Source organism: Phoxinus phoxinus (assembly GCF_949152265.1).
Source record: "Phoxinus phoxinus genome assembly, chromosome: 12".
Lineage (NCBI taxonomy): Eukaryota > Metazoa > Chordata > Actinopteri > Cypriniformes > Leuciscidae > Phoxinus > Phoxinus phoxinus.
This window is the reverse complement of record NC_136887.1, coordinates 33,539,146-33,566,645: the sequence shown is the minus strand read 5'-3', so window position 1 is coordinate 33,566,645 and position 27,500 is coordinate 33,539,146. Positions and strand designations below refer to the sequence as shown.

The 27,500-nt window shown below is 33.4% G+C and overlaps 3 protein-coding genes across 4 annotated transcripts in view; 1 reads left to right on the top strand and 2 right to left on the bottom strand.

The window, feature by feature from the left end:
* il21 (interleukin 21) overlaps nucleotides 1–11,292 on the bottom strand; it is a 20,589-nt gene extending 9,297 nt beyond the window's left edge. The window contains exon 1 of the mRNA XM_079629887.1: nucleotides 11,234–11,292. The gene's annotated coding sequence lies outside the window, so the exon portion shown is untranslated. The remainder of the gene's footprint in view (nucleotides 1–11,233) is intronic.
* bbs12 (Bardet-Biedl syndrome 12) overlaps nucleotides 9,711–27,500 on the top strand; it is a 19,200-nt gene continuing 1,410 nt past the window's right edge. Inside the window, 4 exon segments of the mRNA XM_079629883.1 lie at nucleotides 9,711–9,738; nucleotides 9,741–9,777; nucleotides 9,779–9,806; nucleotides 27,107–27,500. The exon segment at nucleotides 27,107–27,500 is cut by the window's right edge and continues 1,410 nt beyond it. Of these exon segments, the coding sequence (XP_079486009.1) occupies nucleotides 9,729–9,738; nucleotides 9,741–9,777; nucleotides 9,779–9,806; nucleotides 27,107–27,500 (469 nt within the window). The 5' untranslated portion in view covers nucleotides 9,711–9,728.
* On the bottom strand, nucleotides 15,510–25,340 carry cetn4 (centrin 4). Of its 2 annotated transcripts, XM_079629885.1 has the most exons (6): nucleotides 25,196–25,323; nucleotides 22,638–22,793; nucleotides 19,099–19,227; nucleotides 17,512–17,649; nucleotides 17,189–17,311; nucleotides 15,510–15,807 (listed from the first exon to the last, which is right to left on the bottom strand). In XM_079629885.1, the coding sequence occupies exons 1-5, from the start codon at nucleotides 25,196–25,198 to the stop codon at nucleotides 17,222–17,224; spliced, it is 516 nt and encodes a 171-aa protein (XP_079486011.1). In that variant the 5' UTR covers nucleotides 25,199–25,323; the 3' UTR covers nucleotides 15,510–15,807; nucleotides 17,189–17,221. The 2 variants fall into 2 exon arrangements, with proteins under 2 accessions (XP_079486011.1, XP_079486010.1); XM_079629884.1 differs by lacking the exon at nucleotides 15,510–15,807 and having other exon boundaries at nucleotides 17,066–17,311; nucleotides 25,196–25,340.

Here is a 27,500-nt window from a genome sequence, read left to right as displayed (position 1 = left end):
GTGAGTGGAAAAGTGTCTGAGGCAAGATGACAGAAGGAGATTGAGAGGACATTATTGTTCACCTTAAAAGGTAATGCTCAATATTTCCATAGAAGGAAAATGTGCCTTTATGTATTTCGACAGTTAATCGACCGCAACACAAGATCTTGACATGCAGGCAAACTGCAAAAGGACCTTTTTTATTAGTTCCCACAGTCATTTCACATTAAAAAGTTGAATTTATACAACAACAATAAAAAAAGGTGTGATAAAAAAAATCAAGAATCTTTGCTTAAATGTGGGAAAGACCCTAACGTTGATCAAAGATAACCTATAGCTAAAATAGAGAGAATATTTCAAGTTATGAGTCAGTTTCTGTTGCCATATTTCCATCAAAAGATGAAACCAAGCAAAATTCTGAACCCAATTCTTACTCACTGTTTTTCTGTTAAACAAGGCCGTGAACCACATCATTTGAATGCCAGAGCCTGCATTAAAACAAGTGCACTAGTCGGTAACACTTTACTTACAGGGGTGTGCATAAGACTGACACGACACCTTCATAATCATGACACGACACATGTGATTCATATGAAGGAGGTTTATGACAACTGTCATTAAAGGGATAGTTCACTTTGAAATTAATTTTTGATATGTTTTAGCTTACCTCAAGGGCTTCCAAGATGTAGGTGTCTTTGTTTCCACAGTATTTTCAATTTTGATATTTTTAGGTCAAACCGTTGTTGTCTGACAGTCATATAATGCAGGTCTATGGGGTCCACCTCACAGAGCATGCAGAGAAGTTCAAATTAAACATGATTTAATGACTCGTAAATGTAAGTACACATTGATGGCCTAAGACACGAAACGAGCGGTTTGTGTGAGAAAACGAACAGTATTTATGTAGTTTTTATCTCTTGTAACACAGCCACGTCCAAGTGATCTGAGGGCGCGGGCGCTTCCTTCTGTGTGACGTGTGCGCAGACTGGTGCATAGAAATATACACACTAGAAGTCGCATTAAAGACATTCGTTCCAATGAACTGCCGTAGCCAATGCGACATCTAGTGTGTATATTTCTATGCACCAGTCTGCGCACACGTCACACACCAGGATGCGCTCGCGCCCTCAGATCACTTGGACGTGGCTGTGTTACAAGAGATAAAAACGATACAAATACCGTTCGTTTTCTCACACAAACCGCTCGTTTCGTGTCTTAGGCCATCAATGTGTACTTACATTTACGAGTCATTAAGTCATGTTTAATTTGAACTTCTCTGCATGCTCTGTGAGGTGGACCCCATAGACCTGCATGATATGACTGTCAGACAACAACGGTTTGACCTAAAAATATCAAAATTGAAAATACTGTGGAAACAAAGACACCTACATCTTGGATGCCCTTGAGGTAAGATAAAACATAAAACAAATTTATTTCAAAGTGAACTATCCCTTTAAGTGTCATTCACTCAATTATGACATTTTTAATGCAAATATGATATTGTTTGAGACGTCTGTTATGACAACTTGACATAAACCAATACATCATAACCTGTCATAAACATGACATAGCAGATTAATTATCAAACTTAAGAAACCACTTTATGGGTTAACATTACATTAAACTGTCATGTGGTTGGGTTTGACATTAGCTGTCATAAAGTCATTATAACATTTTAATGACAAATTCAATGTGTACCACTGTAGTTGAGGTCAAGAAAAATATTCCTGACACATTTATAATGTCCTCATGACAGCCAATGTTAAAACCAACCACATGACAGTTTAATGTAATGTTAACCCATAAAGTGGTTTCTTAAGTTTGATAATGAATCTGCTATGTCATGTTTATTACATATTTATGTCAATTTATGTTGTCTTGGTAATGTCAAATTTTCATTACAAAGACACTGACAGGTTATGATGTATTGGTTTATGTCAAGTTGTCATTACCAAGACGCCTCAGACAATGTCATATTTGCAGAGCCGGACAGTAACGGAGTACATTTACTTGAGTACAATTTTGGGGGATCTGTACTTTACTCGAGTATCATTTTTGGGGAGTACTCATGACTTTACTCAAGTACATTTGAGAGGCAAATATTGTACTCTTTACTCCACTACATTTCTATCCATAACCATGAGTACCCGTTACTACTTCTAAAAAAAAAAAAAGTCTCGGAAACCCTCAATTTGTTGTTTCCCTCTCAAACGTGACTGGATTGTGCAGGCGCCACTGATTGGGACAGCCTATCAGCAATCAGCTTTCAGAGGTTCAGAGGTGTGTCAGAACATTGCTATATTGCCTTCTTTGCTGGTTTAGGTTTATTGATTTGATTGATGAAAAACAGAGAAACTCACATGTACACACAATTGTTAGTTCAAATGTGGGTGCAAAACATCCATTAAAACTCTAGCAGAGGTTTGTCAGAGCGTTGCCATTGTGCTATTGCCTTGTGGGCAAGTGCGAAATGTTAAATAAAGCAACATGGTAAAAAGATGAAAATGACTTGATTTAACTTTCAATTCCTTTTACATTCTCCAAGGTATTAACATTAACATTTTTCATAACTCCATGTAGGACGTTTCTGTTCATAAATGTAAGCACTGTGGCAGTAGTAATGCAATATTTAGAAAATGTACTCTTGATACTCAAGTACTTTTAAAAACAAGTAGCCTACTTCAGTACTTTTACTTGAGTAGACATCTGTAGTACTTTTACTTATACTACAGGGCCGTTGAATGCTTGAATCTGATTGGTTGACGAACGTTCTGAGGTGTGCAATTATTTTCAGGGAACCGCACGGCTAAAGTAGTTCCGGCAGGTCTTGACCTCATTACAGTTCCATATCACTTCGCGTAGTCAACTGTAATAACGGAAAAGAGGATACAATTCATAACAAGAGACACTGCAGCCCCATGCGCTTGATCTGCAATTTTCAATGTCTAACTTCGCAATCAATGAAAACATGCAGTTTAATTTTAATAAATAAAGTAGGCTATACAGTCCTATACATAATCAATAAAAAAATAAACTGAATATTTAAATAAATTGATAGTCCTGTTGCACAGGTTTTCGTAATTATTGAAGATAATATAACAAATAAATAAAATTGATAGGCCTATACTTGTTAAAAGGGCTTTGTGTTTCATTTATTAGTCTTCTAGTCTACTGTCACTAATAGAAAAAAAGAATGAACGAATTAATTAAAACGAATTGAATTAATAAATAAATAATAATATTGACGCACATGCTTCTCTCTAAGGCCAGTTATGAATGTAATTTGATACTTGATGACTAATCATGCACGCGTGTTCAGCGCGTTCAGTCTGTGTTCACAGCGGTGTTTAAAATCTGCTGCATTCACAGTCAGAGAATGTGTCAGTCGTTAAGTGTGTCCAGCATTACTCTGCTATCAGCGGCTCAGACCTCCGTTACTAACTCTAAAATGACGTTTTGGAATTAGCAACTGAGCATGGGTTTAGATGCGCAAGGAATTAGTCCTACATACAAGAGCGTTTTAATGACAAAAACTTTACAAACGTCTTGAAATACATCATCTGAACAATATTTCGAGGTGTGGTAACTGTAGTATAAGCGGAATAATTGACTCCAGACCGTTGAATTATTATAAAAATAATGCACACCCGAGGTGTAACGGCCACTCCGCTTCGCGTCGTGACCGCATTACCACCTCGGGTGTGCATTATTTTTCTAATAATTCAACGGCCTGTCGTCAATTATTCCTTACTTGTACTTGAGTAAAATTTAGCAAGGGGTATCTGTACTTTTACTCAAGTAATGAAGCTGTGTACTCTGTCCGCCTCTGCATATTTGCATAAAAATTGTCATAATTGAGTGAATGACACTAAATGACAGTTGTCATAAACATGCATAAAACCTCCTTCATATTAATCACGTGTCGTGTCATGATTATGAAGGTGTCGTGTCAGTCTTATGCACACCCCTGTAAGTAAAGTGTTACCAGATAGTCTTTTAAGTTCCTCAAATCTTCAGGTGTGTGTGTGATATTTGCGAGTTGTTTGTGTTGTGGAGGAGGAGGATCACACACACACACACACACACACACACACACTGATATTGAGGTGGGTTACAGTATTAAAATGCCGTTCAGCCCACAAAACACAACAGCTGTACAAACAAATTGACTCACGCTTGCTGGAGCTCGACTGAGTCACGGCTTTAGAAGCTGCTATAAATCAGGAACTTGTGTTTATGTGCATCAGTGAGGAACACACATTAAGGAACAAAAACTACTATACATAACTGACATACACTACTCAATACCATATATGCATATACCAGTTGGTTATTCAGGACAGGGGAACATTTTTGAACTTTTTTTGTGCAATTTGCTCTTTTGCATGAACGTTTTATTGACTCATTTGTGTCTGTTTGTATTCTTTAAACAAACACAAATTCCGAACTTCTGAGATATGAATGATCATGATTGTTTATAAAAATAAACAAAACACAAGATATTTCTCTCTTTAACATGCACGCACACACACACACACACACACACACACACACACACACACACACACAAGCTCACGATCACATGAAAGAACAATATATCTATGAGAAAATCTAATCATAAAATGGCCTAAACATGCATTACAGATTCACAATATATGTGAATTGTATACTTCACAAAAGTATTTTATTATTGAATATTTTAAGGCCATTCATTTGAATGTTTTCATCCAGCGTTGCACATCTCTGGTAGAACCAGGGTCATAGCAGTCACTATACAATCAAAATTGACCATTCGTCCCCTTGGAATTATAAGGTTCTATCTGACATTTTTGTAAAATGTCTTCTTTGCATTATGTGATGTTGTTTTTTAAGTTGTCTACATTTTGGAAATTTTTTATTTAGAAAATAAAAAGGTTCTTTCTACACAGTCGAATGGAATGCAAAAACTTTAAACTCAATATCTCAAAACCAGTCAGAATGCAGACAGAACCTTATAACTTTAAACAAATCAGACCATCAATGACAATTACTTCTGCTAAAATGTTTCTACATTCAATGATATTTATTACATATAGATTACTGCATCACAACCTGGTCACTCACTGGAAATACAATTTTAAAACCCATAGAAATGTTATTCAAAAAATCTATGAAAATACTTGATCAAAAACCTCTGTCACACCATCAGTGTAATATTTTGAGAAAATACAATATGCTCAATTTTGAAAATTTTATTCATTTTAAAAATAGCTGTTTGATTTTTAAAGTTTTACACGGATTGGCCCCATCCTCACTTTCTACATACATTAAACCAAGGTCTGACAGAGGTTGTTGTACCAGAGCTTCATTTAGAGGAGATATAGAGATCCCGCGTAGAAAAACTACCTTTGGACAAACTGTTCTGTCTATTAGAGGAGGTCATTTTTGGAACAGCATCCCCACAAACATTAGAGAATGTCCCACTTACTGCACATTTAAAAAGCACCTTAAACAGTTTCTTAAAAGTTATCAGTTGTGTCATAATATTGAATAATTTTATTGATATAATGTAATCTGCCTGAATGTGTGCTAATATGTTTTGTGCATGATATTGTATATTGTTATATTCTTTTGTGTTGCATTATCATGTATGTTGTTGTCTTCCTGCTTCGGGACTACAGGTGAAAATGAGCATTTATGCTATATAACCTGGCTCATTTACAGTCTGTACAGAAATGTTAGATTGTTCATTAATGTACACTGTCCCGAATAAATAAATGAATAAAATAAAACAAATAAATAAAATAAATAATTCCAAGGTGACGCATTCTTTTCTTTTCTTTTTTTAATGGGATATTGCAGTATTTATTATAAATGATTAATCCGTGCACATCATTGTTGTTTTAAATTCATGTTCCTGGTAATCTTGAATCAGAATAAGTTCCTCTTGCAGCATCTCTCTCTTCTCTGATGATGTGGGCATGTGTTCTTGTTCCGGAAGCGTTTCTCTCGGATATACGACACAATAGAGAAGAAGAGACCAGCGCAACTTCTGTTTCATGCCGACTTTAAGACTTTTAGTTACTTTAGTTAGCAAAAAAAGTTTTTTACTGCCTGACCGGTACTATATTTCAGTATTTGGGCAACTTGATTTTTCAGTCATAACATATTGGTACATATTTACTGGCATAAAGCCCTTGTGACTTCTTCCCCATGTGACAACATGCCCTAGCCCACACCGACCGACTCCTACGGGAAACATTACTGGTTGTTGTGGTTTCTATACAGTATGTTAAGTCCCAGACTGATTCTATCTTTGATGACGCTTATAATTCGCTCGCTTACGGGTCAGTCAAAATACTGACATACGCAGGCCTCCAGACCTCCTCACCTTTGCTCCAGTCTCACACTCGACTTCGACTCCACAGAGACGGAGACGTCACAGGAAAAGAAAACAAGTCTTAAATTTCAGACAGCTCATGTCATAATATTACTAGCCAGAGTATGAACATTTTTTTACTCATTGAGTCTGTGAAACTAGAGTTTGCCTGTGCAAAACGCACTCCCACCGTTGCTAAGGTGTTGCTATGTGGTTATGAGGCTATAGATCGTTGTTAGGCTGTTCTGGATGTTGATTGCTCAGTCAAATGATACATATATAAATGTAAACTGTATTATCGCACAGCTCTCTATATAAAGTTACTATATAACAAATCTCAACTGCTTTTTTATTTATTTTGTTGCATAACTATATTATCACCCAGTTGTTAATATAAATGTAAGTATATTTTAGTTCAAGTGAACTGTACATTCTCTTATCCGTTGTCATTTTTATTTGGCAGGACAATAATGTTTTTCAAACATTGTGTATTTTTAATGTATTTCATGATTGAATTTCTGTGTTATGATTTAAAATAACGCTATCTTTCCCCATTAAAGGAAACAAGTTCAGTTTTTCACTGAATACTATTTTAACACCAGCTTTTAGTTTATTATTACTATGTCCTTAAAGTCAGCATGAAACAGAAGTTGCGCTGGTCTTTTCTTCTCTATTAATATCGAGAGAAACGCTTCTGGAACAATAACAAATGTGGGCGGGGCTTGATTTTGTCTGTGGGGAATTGATTGGCTGGTTGTGGTTTGCTATTGGTGGATCTCATGTGAGTGACAGGTTGCTCCGCCCACATCATCAGAGAAGAGAAGAGATGCTGTGAGAGAAACTTATTCTGATTCAAGATTATGATGCACACGTGAATTAAAAATAAACGATGTACGGGTAAATCATTATTAATAAATACTGCAATATTCCATAAAAACAAGAATTTCATTGGGAATTTAAAATGGCTGCTACACCCCTAGCTGACACAAACACCAGGCCTGCATTCAAAACCGCATTACTACTATATAGAAAATATAAAAAAAACAGTATGTGACAAAATTCACATATATATAAATTCACAGTATAACACAGCAGGTGAAAGTCCCCGGATCTGAAGTGTGTGTGTGATGGACACTTTACATCCCATGAGGCCACGGGAGAGGATTTATGAATGACAGTGAAGCGACGCTGGTAGGTCACATGATAATGACAACATCTAGATTACATTCATACCACACTCTTACTGTACACAACATAATTTTTCATTCAAAATAAGTACTGTACCTACTCTATAAGTTGGTTAGACTTTTACATCAGTCTATTTGCTAACTCATTGTTCATACCACACTGTGTCATTAAAGGTACATATTCACCGTTTTTTGTGTGTGTGTGTAATCGATATTTTCTGATATTTTAGAAGAAAAAAAAGTGTTATTGTTTAGCATGATCTTCAATCGTAAAGTTTTGTTTATTTATTTTTATGGCATAGAATTAGAATCACCACAATAACAGCATCAAATAGCAAACAATTTATACTTAATACAACTGGAAAAACATAACATAATATATTGAAAGTCATGGTCTACGGACTAACAGTCTCCCACAGTCACAACAGCACTAGTTGCTAAAGTAGGAAGATGCTTTAGATCAACCTTATATGTGACCCTGGACCACAAAACAGTCATAAGGGTCAATTTTTTGAAATTGAGATGTATACATCATCTGAAAGCTGAATAAATAATCTCTCCATTGATGTGTGGTTTGTTAGGATAGGACAATATTTGGTCGAGACACAACTATTGTAAATCTGGAATCTGAGAGAGCAAAAAAATCGAAACATTGAGAAAATCTCCTTTAAAGTTGTGCATTTATGTTCACGATTGTGCTGCATTCACTCACAAAAATACATGTTTCATATATTTACGGTACTAAATATCTTCATGGAACATGATCTTAATATCCTCATGATTTTTGGCATAAAAGAAAAATGTATAATTTTGACCCATACAATGAGCCGTGCGGCTCCAGACTGGGTTTGTGATCCAGGGTCACATATATCAAGCACTTCTGTAATTATTCAACTTAAAATGTAATTTGGTCCCTAAATGTATAATTTTAGCAGCCAGTGGCTTCCTCATCATTTGAATTTTGGCGAATTAATGTTTATTTACAGACATTGTTCATTAAAATTCACCGGTAAAAAGAGATTGAACAAAAAAACACTGAAAGACCAAAATGCATCCAAACTATATTAATTCAGCATATTTTTAGCAATTTTAAAACTCTCAATATCTAACAGTTTTTTTTTTTTCAACTGCTTACACACAAAATCCTTCCTTGTCACGCGATTTCTGAAACTTAACACTCAAACACCAGAACACACACCAAATCTGCAAAAACATTCACTAATTCTCGGCCTTCAACTCGGTTTTCAATTTCATAAAACACTTTTTGCAAAACACAACACACACAATTCTCTATTTAACACACACAAATCGAACAGAAAGTATCTCGATTTCCTTTTTCAAACACCAAAATGCCACAGTAATTCATCAGAGCCTCACACACACACACGCACACACACACACACACACACACACACACACACACACACATCGCTTTACTGAACACCAACCAATCAAATCATGGCTTTAGAATAGGCCTATAAACAGGTCAAAGGTCAAGTTCTAGGTTTTTCGGACTGTAATACTGTATTCACAACCACAAATGCTCACAGTAAAAACATCTATAGTTTGGTTTCAATCTTGCTTTCGTGTTTACCGTGAACATCTCTCCGCCAATTACGGTACTTTCAATCTTGTACAGATATAATGTAGGAGCTCATGAAAGAAGAGCTTTAGGTTTTGAATACACTGTTTATATATATATAATAATCCAAAAATATAATATTATGGCAAAGGTGTAAGACAAACGTTTGTTTTTGAGATGTGTTTGTGATATTTTGTGCTTCAGTTAGCAAGAGATGTGAGGCATTTTGCCTTTTGTGTGTGTATTCGTGTGAAAAGCTTTGAGAGAAAAAAAGCAAAGTTTTGAAAATGTGTTGAAAAAGCCTGTAAATGGCCTATAGAGCGAGTTAAACCGCGCAGATGAGTTACGTGAGGGGTGTTAAGACATGTTTTCAGGTAGTTGTGTTATGCATATGCTCATTTGTTGAGTGTGTCGTTCACGTGAGCCGTATTCTGCTGTTAGCTGAACCCGTGGGCCTGTTTTCTGTACATTAGCATGAAGCTTGAGTTGCATGAGTGTAGGTTGAGAGTTGACTGTGTATTTTCTCTTTTTCACTTTCTCTCTATAGAAAGCATCAGACACAACATGTACCCAGACTGAAGCCAGCTGAGGCCATCCTCAGACTGAAGCTGATATTGGGGGCATGAGCGAGGACACGGTGAATCAGTTTTTCGGCTGATTCAGACCGAGAGCGAGACGTGTGGATTCTGCGGATATTACGGTAAGAGCACAGGAAGATTGAGCGATGTGGGCGGGGGACGGCCGACCGGGCCGTGTGTGTGTGTGTGTGTGTGTGTGTGCGCTGGGAAGAGAGAGAGACACTGTGTGTTTATGCTGGAGAATTAGATGCCGTGATTATTAATGTTTGATGATATTTAAAGCAGTTTTGGTCTTTTTAAAGGATTAACTCTAGACTCTATACTAAAATATCACTTGCACTATAAAGGCCATCCTAGTACAACTTACATAATTCACAAAAAAAAAAAATATATATATATAAATATGTGTGTGTATGTGTGATTATAAAAGTCTACATATTTAAAAAAAAAATATATATATATATATTAAAATATATACATATATAATTTTTTTTTGATAGATTTATATAATATAATATACAATATATATGTATATATATATATATATATATAAAAAATCTTCATATATATTATTTATTATATTATAGTATATATTAATTAAAAAGGAAATAAATATACACTTAATTTAATAATATATATATTTAAAATGTATATATATAGGCGTTTACAAAAATCTACATATATATATATTATGGTATTATTATATATTTGTATATATTAATTAAAAAAGAAAATAAATAAATAAATATTTTAAAATTATAGATATAATATATACATCATTTTTTTTATATATATATATATTCAATATTTTAGATAGATTTAAATATACATTAAACTTATATTATTTATTATATTGTATGAATATATTAATTAAAAATTAAATAAATACATACATTTAATAATATATACATTTCAAATGTATGTATATGTATATATATATATATATATATATATATATATATATATATATAAACATTTAATTTATTTATATATGTAAAAATATACATCTATGCCTTAAATAATAATAATAAAAAGATTTTACAAACCAAAATACAGCCATTGCTTTTATTTAAAAAAAAATTTAAAGCCTAAATTATAGTGTAAGGGCTTGGATGTGAACTAAGATATGAATATGAACAATTCAATTAATTATGATGTGAACAATTAAGCACTTGTGTTACAATAACATGTGAATATAAACATGCTAAATCCACATGAATGTTTTATAAGATGCCCCTTAAATACGAGGTGTAAAAAACATTAAAAACGTAATATCCTGCATTTAAATCAGTGTTGTTGAAGATACGGCTTGATCTGTAAAGTGTGTGTGTGTGTGTACAGGTGACGTATGTTGCTTCTCTCCGTCACGCCCTCTCCGTGCAGCAATATCAGTGTGTGTAAAGCACTGCAAACACGTTAAAGCAGCAAAATATAGATGCACTAACACTTTACACACACACTACACAGTACATTCATTTTAGTGTCGACACTAAATCTATGCAATTTCTACACAACAATGGCAAACACAGAAGTGATCAGATGTACATACCAGTCGATGCCGTCAGCCTCAGTGCGAGCGCTTTGCTCTCTGACTGAAAACTAAAGGGGTCTCGCGCTCAATTAACACTTTATTATCACATCTCAAACGGTGACATTTCCTTGGCATTTAGGGGTTAACTGATCGCCGCTTCTGAAAACAGCGTTGTTTTGGAAACGCAGAGATTTAGAGGAAACAAGACACAAGTTTATGTGGGAGTATTATTTGTGACTTCAAAGATAATGTTCCTATAAGAGCGGGGCATGCGATCACGCAGGGTACGCTTGCACCGCGCTGCACGGCTACATGGGACATTTCTGAGAAGAGCCGGCCTTCGCTTTGTGTCTTTTAAAGGTTAATTGTGAGCTAAATAGTTCACTTGTGGGCTGGGGTGAGAAGGGAACATGGGTCAGTGCACTTATAAACGGCCTTTTGGGTATAAAAAAAGCACAATATATACACTCTAAAAAATGCTGGCTTGTTTTAACCCAATTTTGGGTCAAATATGGACAAACCCAATGTTTAAAAATGTAACCCAATGGCTGGGTTTGTCCATATTTGACCCAAAATTGGGTGAATATTCCCGTCATTTTATCATGGTACTCCATATTACTTTTCATATTACATTATACTGCGATAAAAACAACACTTTTATGAGGGTACACTATGGAAAATGTGGCTGACTTACATTTTTCAAGTACAATCAACTTGGATGTTTGAGTCGTTTCAACTTAAATTACATTAAACCGACTTGAATTTTGTAACTTGTAAATGTAAAAACATCATAACTTAATGATCATAATATTTATTTATCATATTCAAACGCCATGATTTTTATACACTGAAAGTTATAAAAAATTGGTGGGGTGCAATTTGTATTTAAACCAATAAAATACTTTACAATAAGGTCCCATTAACTTATAATTAACTATATGTTATTGTATCTTTTGTTAACGTTAGTTAATAAAAATATAACTTCATGTTAGTGCATTCAATAATATTAACAGAAACAACTTTTGATTTTAATCATGTATTAGTAAAGGTTAAAACTAACATTAGTAAATGATTAAAAAGTATGTTTTCATTGTTAGTTCATGTTAAATAACTAATGTTAACAAATAAAACCTTATTGTAAAGCGTTTTGAAATTGAGTTTAAAGGCCTTAATGAAATTGTAAAACAAATAATCTTGATAATATAACATAAATAAGAGAACAAGCATTCCCCCAAACTAAATACTTTAGTCATTTATAATAAAATGTAGTAATATACACTGTAAATAAAGTCGCTGCCTTCAAGTTTTAAGAACAATCAACTTTGATGTTTAACCCCTTAATCACCTCGATTTTAATAGACATGAAAATGCAGATTTTGAACTTAAATGGTTGTAATTCAAGAATGCTTTGGAATATAGACGTAAGATTGGTCTTGTTTTAAAGAAGACATTTGGTGTAGAATTGAAATAAATGAAGAAAGTTAAGCAGAAAAAAAGTTATAGAAGTTTGAGTTTATGAAAATGTACAATGTTAAAAATTTAATTATTCATATTTTATATAAAATGTGTATTTTCAAAACCTGGTGGACTCTAAAACTGCAAAAAAATCAAAGGCAAAAATCTGAACAAGTTGTGTTTAAAATTTTAGGTTGATATCTCAAAAAATGAGCGTTCAGTGAGATTTAGTTTGTGCGCAGTACCAAACTTCTCCACTAGTGGACATTACTGCCCATATAAGGGCGCCTACATTTCCATATGTTGTTTGAGTCTGAACCATTATTTTTACAATTTTCATACAATTTATGAAGTAGACATCCTATTCAGAAGTAGTGTTGGAAGTTTGGCAGATTTTGAAATGAATTCATCCTCTAAGAAACACAAAAGATCACGTATGTGCATTATAGCTCGCTGCACATCACTAATGCTGAATCTATTATTATTTTCTTTATATTTAAAACATTTTCAGACCTTTTTTTTCTAAAATAATTGAATGGATGCTATCTTTTGAACTCTTGGCATGAAAACAAACTGAGGTTTCTACCATTCTTTCAGGATTTTTCATGTTCATCACTATTTCAAAATAAAGGTCTGAACACGCCTTAGGAGTATGAACATATTCTTGATGAAAATTTATAAATTACAGCTCCTCTGTATCAGTCACCAAATATGTAAACTAGAGATTGTAAGCTTTCAAATGATATATAGTTTGTCAAGATTAGTTTAGGTTTGGTATAGGATATTACTGCTTTAAATATGTAATGCCAATATAATTACGGTAAGTCATCTCAACTCAAATTACATTAAACTGACTTAAAAAAATTAGTTGAATCTTGTATAACTCATAAATAAAAAAAGTTAAAAACGGCTATACTTTGATGAGTTAAAGCAATTTCAAACAACTGTATCAATATCCTGAATGTTTGGTACTTTCTGTAAATGTTATGAATAGATATCTAGGTTTTGTTTGAAAGTTGTGATGATTCATTCAAACGATTCGTCTCATTGAAACTCTCAGACGGCGAGACTTTCACAATTTTTGGGAAAAACACATTCTTGAGACGTGGCTTTAGTTCTGGTTTCAGAGAGAGAGAGAGTATACATCGGTCTGGTGCAGTGTTGTGATTCATGTCCTGAAGAGAAGACGTTTAACCCGCAGGTTTATAGACACTAAAAGAAAGATTGGTTGCACTAAAAATAGGAGGGACGTTAGAGAGACGGACACGGTTGTGAAAAACCCATCAGTCGAGCGATGAAATTTCGACACCTTGACGCACATCGCTTTACCATTTCCTACTTTCCATTTAGATTTGATAGTTTCTGAAACTTGTAAACAAACTTTCACCTTGATGCAAGCGAATCCGCCGACGCCTTGGAAAAACAGCAGTGACTAAAATCCTGTTTATCATCCACTATTTTGATAAGTGGAAACGTCACTTTAGCTGTGAGCATCCAGCGGCGTGTGTATTAAGGGTCTGTGTGTGTGTGTTTGTGGCTTCACTTTTAGACATAAAGAGCAAAATCACTTTTACTGATGCCTTAGTCATTAGGGTTCGCGTTCAGTCATTTCATTTAGCCGTCATTCATTTCTCTCACACTGATTGAGTCATACGGGTGGCACGATGTTTCTGCTCTCACAGGCCTTTTAAACACGTTTACTCGGCTAAACAAACATCATACATGCACTAAATAAAGTGAAATACTTCATATGGAACTAGAGTTTGCATTTTAAGATGAAAAATATGTACCAAAATGATGTTATAACATGTTTTTACATTGCTTTAACTAATCAAAACACGTTTTTTTTTACAAGTTACAGTATACAAGACTCAACTCATTTTTTTTAAGTTAGTTTAATGTAATTTAAGTTGAAATTACTTATACATCCAAGTTAAGAGTACTTAAAAGATGTACGGCAGCACACAGTTGCTCTCTTTTACCATTTCTAATTTTTTTAGGGTTAGGGATTTTACCTTAAATATTAAAGCACATTAAAGCAAAATTTGTGGACGATATTTCAAATGATCTGACTTGTTTGTGAAAAAGCAGCCACCGTTATTTCTAGGTACATCAGAACAACATTGAAACCATAAACTTTGATTTTTGCATTTTCTGATTGATTTTTATGTTTATAAATAAAGCTATATACATGTGAAACTCGAAAAATGTGAATATCGTGCAAAAGTTCATTTATTTCGCCGCATTGAGGCAATAATTCATGCAAAAGGGGCGCAAGTAGTGAGTATGCATGATTATACTTTTCAGAGGGCCGACATTTCTGTATTTAAAATCCTTTTTTATTGATTTCATGTAATATTCTAATTTTCTGAGTTTTTAAATTTGGGGTTTTCATAAGCTGTAAGCCATAATCATCAAAATTATAACTTTTGCACAATATTAAAAAAAATTGAGTTTCACCTGTACATATGATAATGGTTAATCACATCCAAAATAAAAGTTTGTGTTTACATAATAAATGTGTGTGTACTGTGTATAATTATTTTGTGTATATAAATAATACACACAAGTTCATGTAGCTATATATTTAAGAAAAATGTGTTATTTATATATAAAATATTTATCATTTATATATAATATAAATTATATATAAATCTATATACAGTATATACATGCAAATATTTCTTAAATATACACAAGCATGTGTGTGTGTATTTATATATACAAAATAATTATACACAGTACACACACATTTATTATGTAAACACAAACTTTTATTTTGGATGCGTTTAACAGCCCTAATATCTATATATATATATATTTTTTTACTCTGTATAACTTAGATTTTAATTTAAACATTATTTGACATTATTCGATCGACTTTTTTTATGTTTTTCTGTATTTGTGGGACAGTTAAACAATGAAACATGTTGTGCAATCAGGAGATTCTCAGTTCAAGACTCGCACTCTTGACCTTTGAATCATCCTGGAGTTAAAATGGCGATCAACAACTTGTGTTGTATTTGGTGTTTAACGAATGTTGTGATTTGTTGTTATTGAATGTTGTCCGTTGCTGGCTGAAAACCCCACCACATGTGGTTCTGGAGGAACTTTCTTCAGTTTCGTCTTGCTCAAGACTATAAGAAGAAGAAGGCAGATTAATATGACTACTTGAAGTGAAGTTTCCTAAACCTGTTTTCATGATTAATGTTTGCAGTATCATAGATACCAACAGTTTTCCTTAGCCGAGATGTGTCCGTCCAGTTTCAGAAATGATGTAATGTTTGTTTAATCCCTTAAAATCCCCCTTTAGTCAACAATTTTTCTCCACACTGTAAAAAAATATTTTCATGATTTGTTATCACAACTTTTTATCTTTTGTCAAATCAACTTGGATAACTAATGTGTGCAGATAACACTATTTTGAGTTTCTATTTATTAAAGCATTCTTCTTCGTTGGATTAACTCAAATTTTTAATTACAACGAACTCAACATTTTAAGGCAACAAGGTAACTTGCTTTTTTAAGTTAAAATCTTGCATTTTTTTTTTACAGTGCATGCCTTAAAATAGCTTGAATGTAACTACACCCTTGCTTCATTTAATATGCGCGGATTCATGATTATGCTAATTAGCCCCGCCTCCACTCGCTCACAGCAGCTCAGAGATCCACTCGGTCAACTTCTGCACAATGGTCTCACTCTTTATGACGTCATAACGTAATAAATATGATTAGCCTTTTGTTTGACTATATTATCAAACCGCTAATAATGTGTTGCTAATGTTACAAACCCATGTTCCTGTTAGCATCTCCAGCTGCCGTCTAACAATCTTCAGAAACGCTTTGAACAACTCATCATAACATCGTAATATACATCATACACACGCTTTATTGCTAAATCTACCCGATATTTGATATCAACAGAAAAATATACCGGGGTAAGCTGGCGTCTCTCGAGACTCCCCTGCTAGTTCGCTGTTAATGATACGCTAAAACCCGCCGGCGCGTTGATCTAATTGGTTACGAGGTCGTTTGTGACGTCAGCGATTTCAAACCGTGTTTTTGAGACTGCAGTTTTAAGGAGAAAATACTCAGCAATGCTGCCGATTAATTAAAAACACCACATAGATATATATAAACAACATTAAACGCTGGATTTTCACTACAGGGGGACTTATATATATATATATATTATGTGTCTAAGACAAAGTAGAGGAAGTTTTTATGCCAAACCCCCAACATTTGGTTATGAAAAGGATTTCCATATGAGCTGTGTCTCAAAAGGACATGTTTACATGTTTCTATATCTATATAACATATATACTTTTTATTCTCATGCATTTTTCACTTTTGTGCTTGGTCATTACATAGAGACACTGTGCAGACACTGACCGGTCAGATGCAAATACATTTTAATTTAATAGTTTACAAAATATGTATAGATTAAAATATTTTTACAATCTTGTAAAAAGAAGAAAGTGACACAAAACAACAGTTTAATTCCCTAAAGAGGCTTACAGATATAGTAGCTTTAGTGACGTCACGAGGGCTTCAGTACAGACTGGTCTTTTTCATGATCCGTAGAAACTCCTGCTCATTAATCTCTCCGTCTCCGTCTCTGTCGGCCTCGTCGATCATTTCCTGTTTGAGAAAAAAACAAACATGTTGTGTTTCCTAAAGATGTCAGCTGTTCCTCCATGATGAGGGATCTTATCTGATCTTATGTCATTGACTACCCACTGACTAACCCGCCGGCTTCTTAGGAGAGACGTCGATCTGTCTGAGGTTTACACACAATGTGTTTTCCCACATCTGAAGCACACACACACACACACACACACCTGTAACTCCTCGTCGGTGAGGTTCTCCCCGAGCTCTTTGGCCACTCGCTTCAGGTTTTTGAAAGAGATTTTGCCTGTGCAGTCGTCGTCGAACAGCCGGAAGGCCTTCAGGATTTCCTCTTTTGAGTCCTTCTCACTCTGTTGTGAAAGATAAATGTCACACAGATCAATTTAGTATGACCAAAATCACAGAATGAGTCATTTTATATCACAGTAACGGCGTACAGCGTCAAGATTTCTATTTTTGCTGGGAATTTAAAGGAACACTATATACATTTTTTGGTTAAAAAATAACAAAATTTAAATAATGAGTCAATATATCATCAATCCTTCTTCCAAAACGTGTTTTTCACTATGATAAACATTTTTTATATAATACGGGGTTATTATTGTAAAATAAAATTATTAAAAATATTTCTGTTCATTGAAATAAAGTGAAATTAAATATGAATAAATATTAGGGGTGTAACAATATATCGTGTCACAATATATTGCAAGAATACAGAGTTTTAGTGTCAGTATTACATTAAACTACTATATATAATGTTGAATATAATGTATAATAATGCAAACTGGCAATATTTGTGGGTCCTGATAATACAAAATGAGTGCAAGCTTATTCATCTAAAATTATTCTGTATTTTCATCTTCAAAATCATGAATATTGTTATTCTGGTGTCTCTATTGTCCTGTGCTTTGGGTTTCCAGCATCAAGTCCAAACCTATTCATTTACACACACAATGTAATATCAAATTTTAATCAACAGTACATTTTTTGTTAACCTTTTATAATATGTCTTAGAGTATCGCAATATTATTGTATCATGAGTTCAGTATCGTGATATGTATCGAATCGTGACATGAGGGAGGGTATCGTTACACCCACAATAAATATTATAAATATCAGTTTAAAAACTAAATGAAAATTAGAAATGTGGCAATAAACTGAAATTAGTTGAAGTTGAAGCACTAAAATTATTCACTGGAAATACATATAGAACTGAAATAAAAAGGAATTAAACCTAAATAGCAATATTTAAATAAAAACAAAAAATTAATAAAATGACAAAAAAAAAAGATTAAAAAAAAAGATAAAACTATAGTAAAACTAAAATAACGCTGATATAATACATATTACATAAACATGTTAAAGCCTATTTTTGGATAATCTATTCAATTAAATACTTTACAAACTACTTCATTTAATTGCGAACTTGATTTGGTTTGAAGTACACGAACCAAAATGTCAAATTATTCATAAAAAAAATGTAGGTACAAAACCAGCTTTAAAAAAGACTGAAATAGTGAAACTAATAATAGTTTCACAATTCAATAGAGTTCAATCCACTCGGAGGAGCCGCTTCGTGGATAATAAACATCGTAAACCAGCTCTTGCTCTTCATCGGCGTGTTTGGCACTCGTTTCTTCCCGGCTCTGACTTGTGAGAAACAGTCCTGCACACTGAACACATACTCCACAGCGGTATAACACAAAGCATGCTCAGTCTGATGTGTTCACATCACATTAATGAGAAGTTATTGACGTCATCATCTGAGGTGTAGTACAGTGGTTGCCTCGCAGACTTACCATTTTCTGTGTCATCATAGAAAGAAAATCATTGAAGTCGATAACGCCCGATCCTTCTTTATCAATATCAGCGATCATCTTTTTTATTTCTTCTTTCTTCGGCTCAAACCCCAGAGCTCTCATAGCAACCTATGGCAACAAGTCAAGTCGTCTGTTAGTGGCATATACAGGAACCAGCATGTTTGGACACACATTTCGATGGATTTATGCTTCGCCTTATTTTTAAACCTTTTTCTCTAAAGGCTTCTGCTTAAGGAAAGACAATATAGGCAAAAACATATAATTTATTTCCTTAAAACATGGTAAAATGTTTTTTTTTCAGGCTGTTGACAGTATTTTCTGATTTATGAAGTGATAAGAAGAGAAAATCATGCAAAAAATGTCAACAAAATGAAACTTTATCGAGGTTTATCTTGGAATTATGATTTCTGCAAATCGTGCACATTTAATTACATAATCTTGCATATTTGCATATTTAAACACAACATTTCAGAAAACTTGTAATACAAAAAATATTTGTAATTCTTAATGTAATCAATCAACTGGGGAAGTATGGTGAAATCTTTAAGTATGATGAAATCTATAAGTATGATGAAATCTTTAAGTATGATGAAATCTATAAGTATGGTGAAATCTATAAGTATGGTGAAATCTTTAAGTATGGTGAAATCTATAAGTATGGTGAAATCTATAAGTATGGTGCAATCTATAAGTATGATGAAATCTATAAGTATGGTGAAATCTATAAGTATGGTGAAATCTATAAGTATGATGAAATCTATAAGTATGGTGAAATCTATAAGTATGATGAAATCTATAAGTATGGTGAAATCTATAAGTATGATGAAATCTATAAGTATGGTGAAATCTATAAGTATGGTGAAATCTATAAGTATGGTGAAATCTATAAGTATGGTGAAATCTATAAGTATGATGAAATCTATAAGTATGGTGAAATCTATAAGTATGGTGAAATCTATAAGTATGGTGCAATCTATAAGTATGATGAAATCTATAAGTATGGTGAAATCTATAAGTATGGTGAAATCTATAAGTATGGTGAAATCTATAAGTATGATGAAATCTATAAGTATGGTGAAATCTATAAGTATGGTTATGAATCTATAAGTATGATGAAATCTATAAGTATGATGAAATCTATATGGTGAAATCTATAAGTATGGTGAAATCTATAAGTATGGTGAAATCTATAAGTATGATGAAATCTATAAGTATGGTGAAATCTATAAGTATGATGAAATCTATAAGTATGGTGAAATCTATAAGTATGATGAAATCTATAAGTATGGTGAAATCTATAAGTATGGTGAAATCTATAAGTATGGTGCAATCTATAAGTATGATGAAATCTATAAGTATGGTGAAATCTATAAGTATGGTGAAATCTATAAGTATGATGAAATCTATATGGTGAAATCTATAAGTATGGTGAAATCTATAAGTATGGTGAAATCTATAAGTATGATGAAATCTATAAGTATGGTGAAATCTATAAGTATGATGAAATCTATAAGTATGGTGAAATCTATAAGTATGATGAAATCTATAAGTATGATGAAATCTATAAGTATGATGAAATCTATAAGTATGATGAAATCTATAAGTATGGTGAAATCTATAAGTATGGTGAAATCTATAAGTATGATGAAATCTATAAGTATGGTGAAATCTATAAGTATGATGAAATCTATAAGTATGATGAAATCTTTAAGTATGGTGAAATCTATAAGTATGGTGAAATCTATAAGTATGGTGAAATCTATAAGTATGGTGAAATCTATAAGTATGATGAAATCTATAAGTATGATGAAATCTATAAGTATGATGAAATCTATAAGTATGGTGAAATCTATAAGTATGGTGAAATCTATAAGTATGGTGAAATCTATAAGTATGATGAAATCTATAAGTATGATGAAATCTTTAAGTATGATGAAATCTATAAGTATGGTGAAATCTATAAGTATGATGAAATCTATAAGTATGGTGATATCTATAAGTATGGTGAAATCTATAAGTATGATGAAATCTATAAGTATGATGAAATCTTTAAGTATGATGAAATCTATAAGTATGGTGAAATCTATAAGTATGGTGAAATCTATAAGTATGATGAAATCTATAAGTATGATGAAATCTTTAAGTATGATGAAATCTATAAGTATGATGAAATCTATAAGTATGGTGAAATCTATAAGTATGGTGAAATCTATAAGTATGATGAAATCTATAAGTATGATGAAATCTTTAAGTATGATGAAATCTATAAGTATGATGAAATCTATAAGTATGGTGATATCTATAAGTATGGTGAAATCTTTAAGCATGGTGAAATCTATAAGTATGATGAAATCTATAAGTATGGTGAAATCTATAAGTATGGTGAAATCTATAAGTATGGTAAAATCTATAAGTATGGTGAAATCTATAAGTATGATGAAATCTATAAGTATGGTAAAATCTATAAGTATGATGAAATCTATAAGTATGATGAAATCTATAAGTATGGTAAAATCTATAAGTATGGTGAAATCTATTGGGATTTGGTCTCAAAACAGTCATCCTTCAAATGTATAGAACAAACGCTTAAACTAACACTGCCGTGACTGAGACGTCCGCAAAAAATAAAGTGCATCCATTTTTCCCTGACCTCTGGATCTTTCGCAGCGTATTCAAAGATGTTGTTTGTCCACAGCCAGGAACAGCACATCTGCGGCATCGTAATTTCCCTGTACACAGACCCACTCGCTGTCCGGCGACTGAACACTTGTGAGGCGCGCGGGCGCGACAACGATACGAAATGAGCGTAGTTGTCTTGCGCTTAAAGCGTAGTTATCTTGTGCTGGAGGCGGTCATATGCAAACGCTGGTACGTCACTTCGTACCGTGACGTCACTTCTTACCATGGATCCAGAACGAGCTGTATTTAGAGCTTGATTAAATAAATGATTCGTTTATAATGGGGAGGACGTCTTAAGCTATGAAACTTGCAGGACGTTTTAATGGTACAAAGACCTCTTATATACCAAAAGATCAAGGCAAATTTGGTTTCTCATGTCATGACCCCTTAAAGGCATTTTTAGGGTGAACTGTCCCTTTAAATGCTTGAAATTAGATTAGAAGACAAGAATACATTTTGCCTGTGAATAAATCTGTTTACAAACCTATATGTCTTTATATATATTTGATATGTTGGGTCGATCAATTATTTGAATAATAATAATAATTCATTACATTTATATAGCACTTCACATAGAAGGGGGAATCTCCTCAACCACCAAGATTTAAATTTTAATTTTAATACTCAAAAAGTAATAATAGTCTATTAAAAAAAAAGTAATAAAAGTCCTATGAATGATAATTATTAGAGATTATGCAGGTAACCTCATGGCAAATTCATTAGCCAGAGTAAGATTAGGTCATTTCAAGATTGACCCACTTCTTCAGTTCAGATGCAGTCTCTCTCGTGCTCTTTATCTCTGGCTAACATGAGTGACGCAGGTCTCAAACCCTCTCTACCTTCAGTTCCTTCACATCTATGGTCCCAGACCCGTCTGTGTCGAACAGATCGAACGCCTCTTTGATCTCCTGCTTTTGTTCCTCGGTCAGCTCTGGTTTGGGACCCGCTCTCTTCCGCTGGTTCGCTGTGGCACTGGGTTTCCTGAAGCTGGAAGCCTTGGGAATAAAAGCAGAAAGAGAGAGATTCAGCCATGCTTCCACCAGAGGGCGTTATCATACTGTTTTATTGAGTTTTGTTTGAAATAATTATTAAATAATCATAGAATCAGACTACAAACTGAACTAAAAATACTGTCCCTGTTGCACTAGAGGAGGAATAACAGATATGAGTGACCACATCCTAAATATTCCCTATCCGGTGTTTCTTTTTGTATATTGTATGTACTGTATTTCAGCATGTTTAATAATTATCTGCACACTTACACTATATAGACTATTCTAAGCAATTTTTGGATATTCAAAGACCTGTTCTGCATCTATCTATCTATCTATCTATCTATCTATCTATCTATCTATCTATCTATCTATCTATCTATCTATGTAATGCATGCATGATATATATATATTTAGGGCTGTCAAAAGATTAATCACGATTAATCACATCCAAAATAAAAGTTTGTGTTTACATAATATATGTGTGTGTACTGTGTATAATTATTTATATATATAAAAATAAAAACACACACAATCATGTATATATTTAAAGGGGGGGTACAATGGTGTTTCGTGTATTCAGAGTTGTTTACAGTGTTAAAGAGATGGATTCTCATGCTAATAATGGCCAAAGTTTGAAAAGTTATTTTGAACGAATAACAGAGAATTTCTGTGCTGAAAATCATACTTCCGGATTGCAACACGTTTCGGCTGTTTTTTTTCTATCGTAGATCTAATGACGTAGACCAGAGTGGAACTCCTTATATGAGCATTGCTCTCGGAAAAGCGCGTTCACGCACACGTCGACCAGAGGAGAGAAAGACCGCGCTCATCGGCGCATAGACATCATATCTCTATATAATATCTATGCATCGACGCGCTACTACCGGAAATCATCATCAGCAGCGCTAAATAGGAATGGTTGATGTCAAGAATGTCTCCAAAAAAGTGTGTTTTGGGATGTGAGGGAAAGTTTACCTTGTTCAGCTTCCCAAAGAACCCAGTGTTACTGGGGAACAGTGGATGCAGTTTGTATTTCCGGGACAGCAAAGGAGTGTGGCAAGTGCGGTTTTGTGTTCTGGTCATTTCAGTGACGAATGTTTTATTAACAAGACCCAGGTCGTCGCTGGATTTGCAAACCAAATACTATATATATATAGTAATATGGCATACCGCACCACGATCGATAATAAGCAAACCTTCCCGGGCGCTCCCGCTTGACTCTATAGCTCCGCCCACGCCCAGAATCAAGGACCTCGGCTTTTTCCGGTTAGAATCGGAAAGCTGTATTTTTATTTTATAAATATGATGAAACTAAAGACTTTTTGGAGATATTAAGGACGCACTATTACTCTATAGGTACTCAAGATTAACATGAGATTGACTGAAACTAAGTATTTTACCCCCCCTTTAAGAAAAATTGGTTATATTTATATATAACATATTTATATACAATATAAATTGTATAAATGTATATACAGTATATAAATGCAAATATTTCTTAAATATATACATGAATGTGTGTGTATTTATACATAATAATAATACACAGTACACACACATATATTATGCAAACAGACTTTTATTTTGGATGCGATTAATCGTGATTAATCTTTTGACAGCCCTAAATATATATGTGTGTATATATAACGTGTGTGTGTGTGTGTATATATATATATATATATATATATATAAAGATCTGTGTGTGTATATATATATATATACATAAAGATGTGTGTGTGTGTATATATATATATACATAAAGATGTGTGTGTGTGTGTATATATATATATATATATATACATGTGTGTGTGTGTGTGTGTGTGTGTGTGTATATACATACATAAAACACACACACACACACACACACATATATATATATATATATATATATATATATATATAGTGTATATCTTTAGTAAAGCAGATATTGTATATATACGTTTATAGCAATAACGCATATATTTATGTATATGTATGTGTGTGAGTAATATATATATTTTGCAGGGATAAATTAATATAAATTAATTAAATCACGTTTACATAAATTCTGTTCTTTGGTAATCTGTATTTGATGGAGGCTGTAAGAGCTGGATTAGTTTTTCATAATCACACATTTAATTAATTAGATTCAGGCAAACACATTTACTGTACAATTTGTAATAAGTGTACGTTACCTCAATAAATGTGTATTAATCATAATATAAAATAAATCGCATTGTTTTCGCCATTCATCTCAACAAATGAAGTGAACGACAGTCTCTGTTGGTTTCCATAAGAACGCCTAACGTTACAGGCTAGCACTAACAGTTTAGGCTAACAAACAGCGTATTAACCTTTTAACTAGTTCATGCTTGACGTGAATTAATTCCCAAAGTTTTAAAAGTAACTTAAACTATACTTACCATCTCGAAAGTATTAGCAGAACCAAACCACAGCTTTACAACTTGCGTGATCTGTTAGTAAACAAGAGAAGGAAATGCTGTCGTTGGTTTCCTTGAGCGCGTTTGGATGGGCGTGGCGTCTGAGTAAGTGACAGCAGATTGATCCAATAGAATGTGTAGCTACTCTTTGAATTACGTATTCCACCAATCAAACAGGAGCGGGCGGGGTATGTTGGATGTAATTGACAGTTTGGTTCGTTTGGCGTTCGTCTCTTAGCAACGAATAAAGTGCGCATGCGCGTTTTAGAATATGGACCCAGTTGTAAACAATACAGCTCTGCGTTGAAGGTTTGTAGTTTTGGTTTGATTAGATTATTATATACGATAGCGTTAGTGTTTATGACTCGAATTCGATCCGCAGATAGTTTAAATGCTCTGTTTTTTGCCAGCATAATATAGAACAGAAGCTAATTTGCTAAGGAGACATTTCTGGATACAACACCTCGACTAGGCTATGTCATAGAGAAAGAGTCTATTTAAGTTACTAATTTTGCATAATATATACCTGCATTTGCGGTCTTTATCAACATATTTTATGCATACTTTATCTAATTGCACATTGCAGTCACCTTTGCAACATGCACGGAACTGCTTCATTAAATATAAAATGGGGTCTTAAAGAATAGCTAAATAATATTCATAAAATTCATATTCATAATATCGATATGACTGTTCTTACACTATCGGACGAGAACATAAAATATAAACTGAGCTTGATAATGACACTATTGTCTTCCGTAGAGCTGCTGTTCAAGTCGTTTCATAACTGAGACATTTTACAACATAACTCGTAATTTCCTGTTACAAACAATCATAAAGTGTTAATGTACGTCACTGTCATAAAAGTGTAAAAAATCTGTGTTTCTCAACAGGATTTGCTTTGAAGCCCATATTTTACATTGGACATAAAATTGACAGACTTAGTTAAAGCTATTATAGAAAATGCCATTTTAAAGTTTCATGCTTTTATTTCATGCTTTTATTAATTCATCACAACAAAAACTTTGATTAATTTGATTACAAGATATCGCAAGCATTGTCTGTTACCTTTTAGAAGTGGATATTTATAATACTATAATAATAACATTATGTGTGCTGTGTTATGAATATATTTCAAGACCTGAAATGTTCAAAAAAAGATTGAAAATGTTAAAGTTAACATATATAGAACATTGAAGAGTTTTTTTATGTTGTTTATACAAAAAATTCATGCAAATTATAAATGTACAAATTATTAAGTCTAATAATGGATTAGAAAAATCACCCAAAAGGATTGCAGGACTAAATTATTCAACTTTGGATAATTTTTATTTATGTATATGGTAAATTGCATTGTATTATTTGCATTAAGCATTGTTTTCTCCTTCTACACACAGCTAAATTATCTAAAAAGATTTTTCTATACAATTAGCCCAAAAAATGCAAGCATTTTGTAAAAATGGGCTATAACAATAACATTACGTGCGCTATAATGAATATTTACGTTATCATGATCTGAAATGTTGAAAAAATTATGAAAATGTTGAAATTAACATAGTATATTTTATTTTTAATTTGATGTTTTTTATTAAAAAAATACAAGTATCCTACAAAAAATATAATAATTTTATAATAAAAATAATAATTTGTACATTTGTATAGAAAAAATGATAAATGTACAAATTATTAAGTCTAATAAAGGATTACAAAAAGGAGTGAAGGACTAAATCATTCAACTTTGGATACTTTTTTACTTATGTACAGTATATGATTTTATTATTTACATTTCGCATTGTTTTATCCTTCTTCTCACAACCCTATCAGAACACAGATACATGATTAAATGACTAGCAATATTAAATGAACCAGCATGTGATTATTCCTCTTCCACAGATGTCTGGAAGTGCCAGTGTCGCTCAGCGCCGCCACATCGGACTCCAGCAGCTAGAGGCCGCGTCAGCCTCCACACACACCTTCCTCGGCCCCAACAAACACCTGAAGTTCATCCGGGACGAAGACGCTGGGGATTCGGTGTTGGTCAGCAGCTGTCCTCGTCTGCTTCAGCGCCTCGAGTTGGACGGCTCGGTCGGACAGCTTCTGCATGAGACGGTTCAGGCCCAGCAGAGGCTCTTCCACTCCGGGACGGGCGCGCTGGTGTTTCTGGCTGGGGTCTGGAGTAGAGTTGCACTGGAGTGTCTCAACAGAGGAATGAGTGTGTTGGACATCAAAACAGCCATGAGTAAAGCACTGGAGGTGAGTCTGCAGGTGTGCAAACACTCGGCTGTAA

What these genes read in the sequence shown, in the direction of transcription:
- cetn4 (XM_079629884.1), bottom strand. An exon ending in TAGATGTGAAGGAACTGAAG is followed by an intron (nt 19,228 to 22,637) that starts GTAGAGAGGGTT and finishes TTGTTGCCATAG; the next exon opens with GTTGCTATGAGAGCTCTGGG. An exon ending in TCACCGACGAGGAGTTACAG is followed by an intron (nt 17,312 to 17,511) that starts GTGTGTGTGTGT and finishes TTTCTCAAACAG; the next exon opens with GAAATGATCGACGAGGCCGA.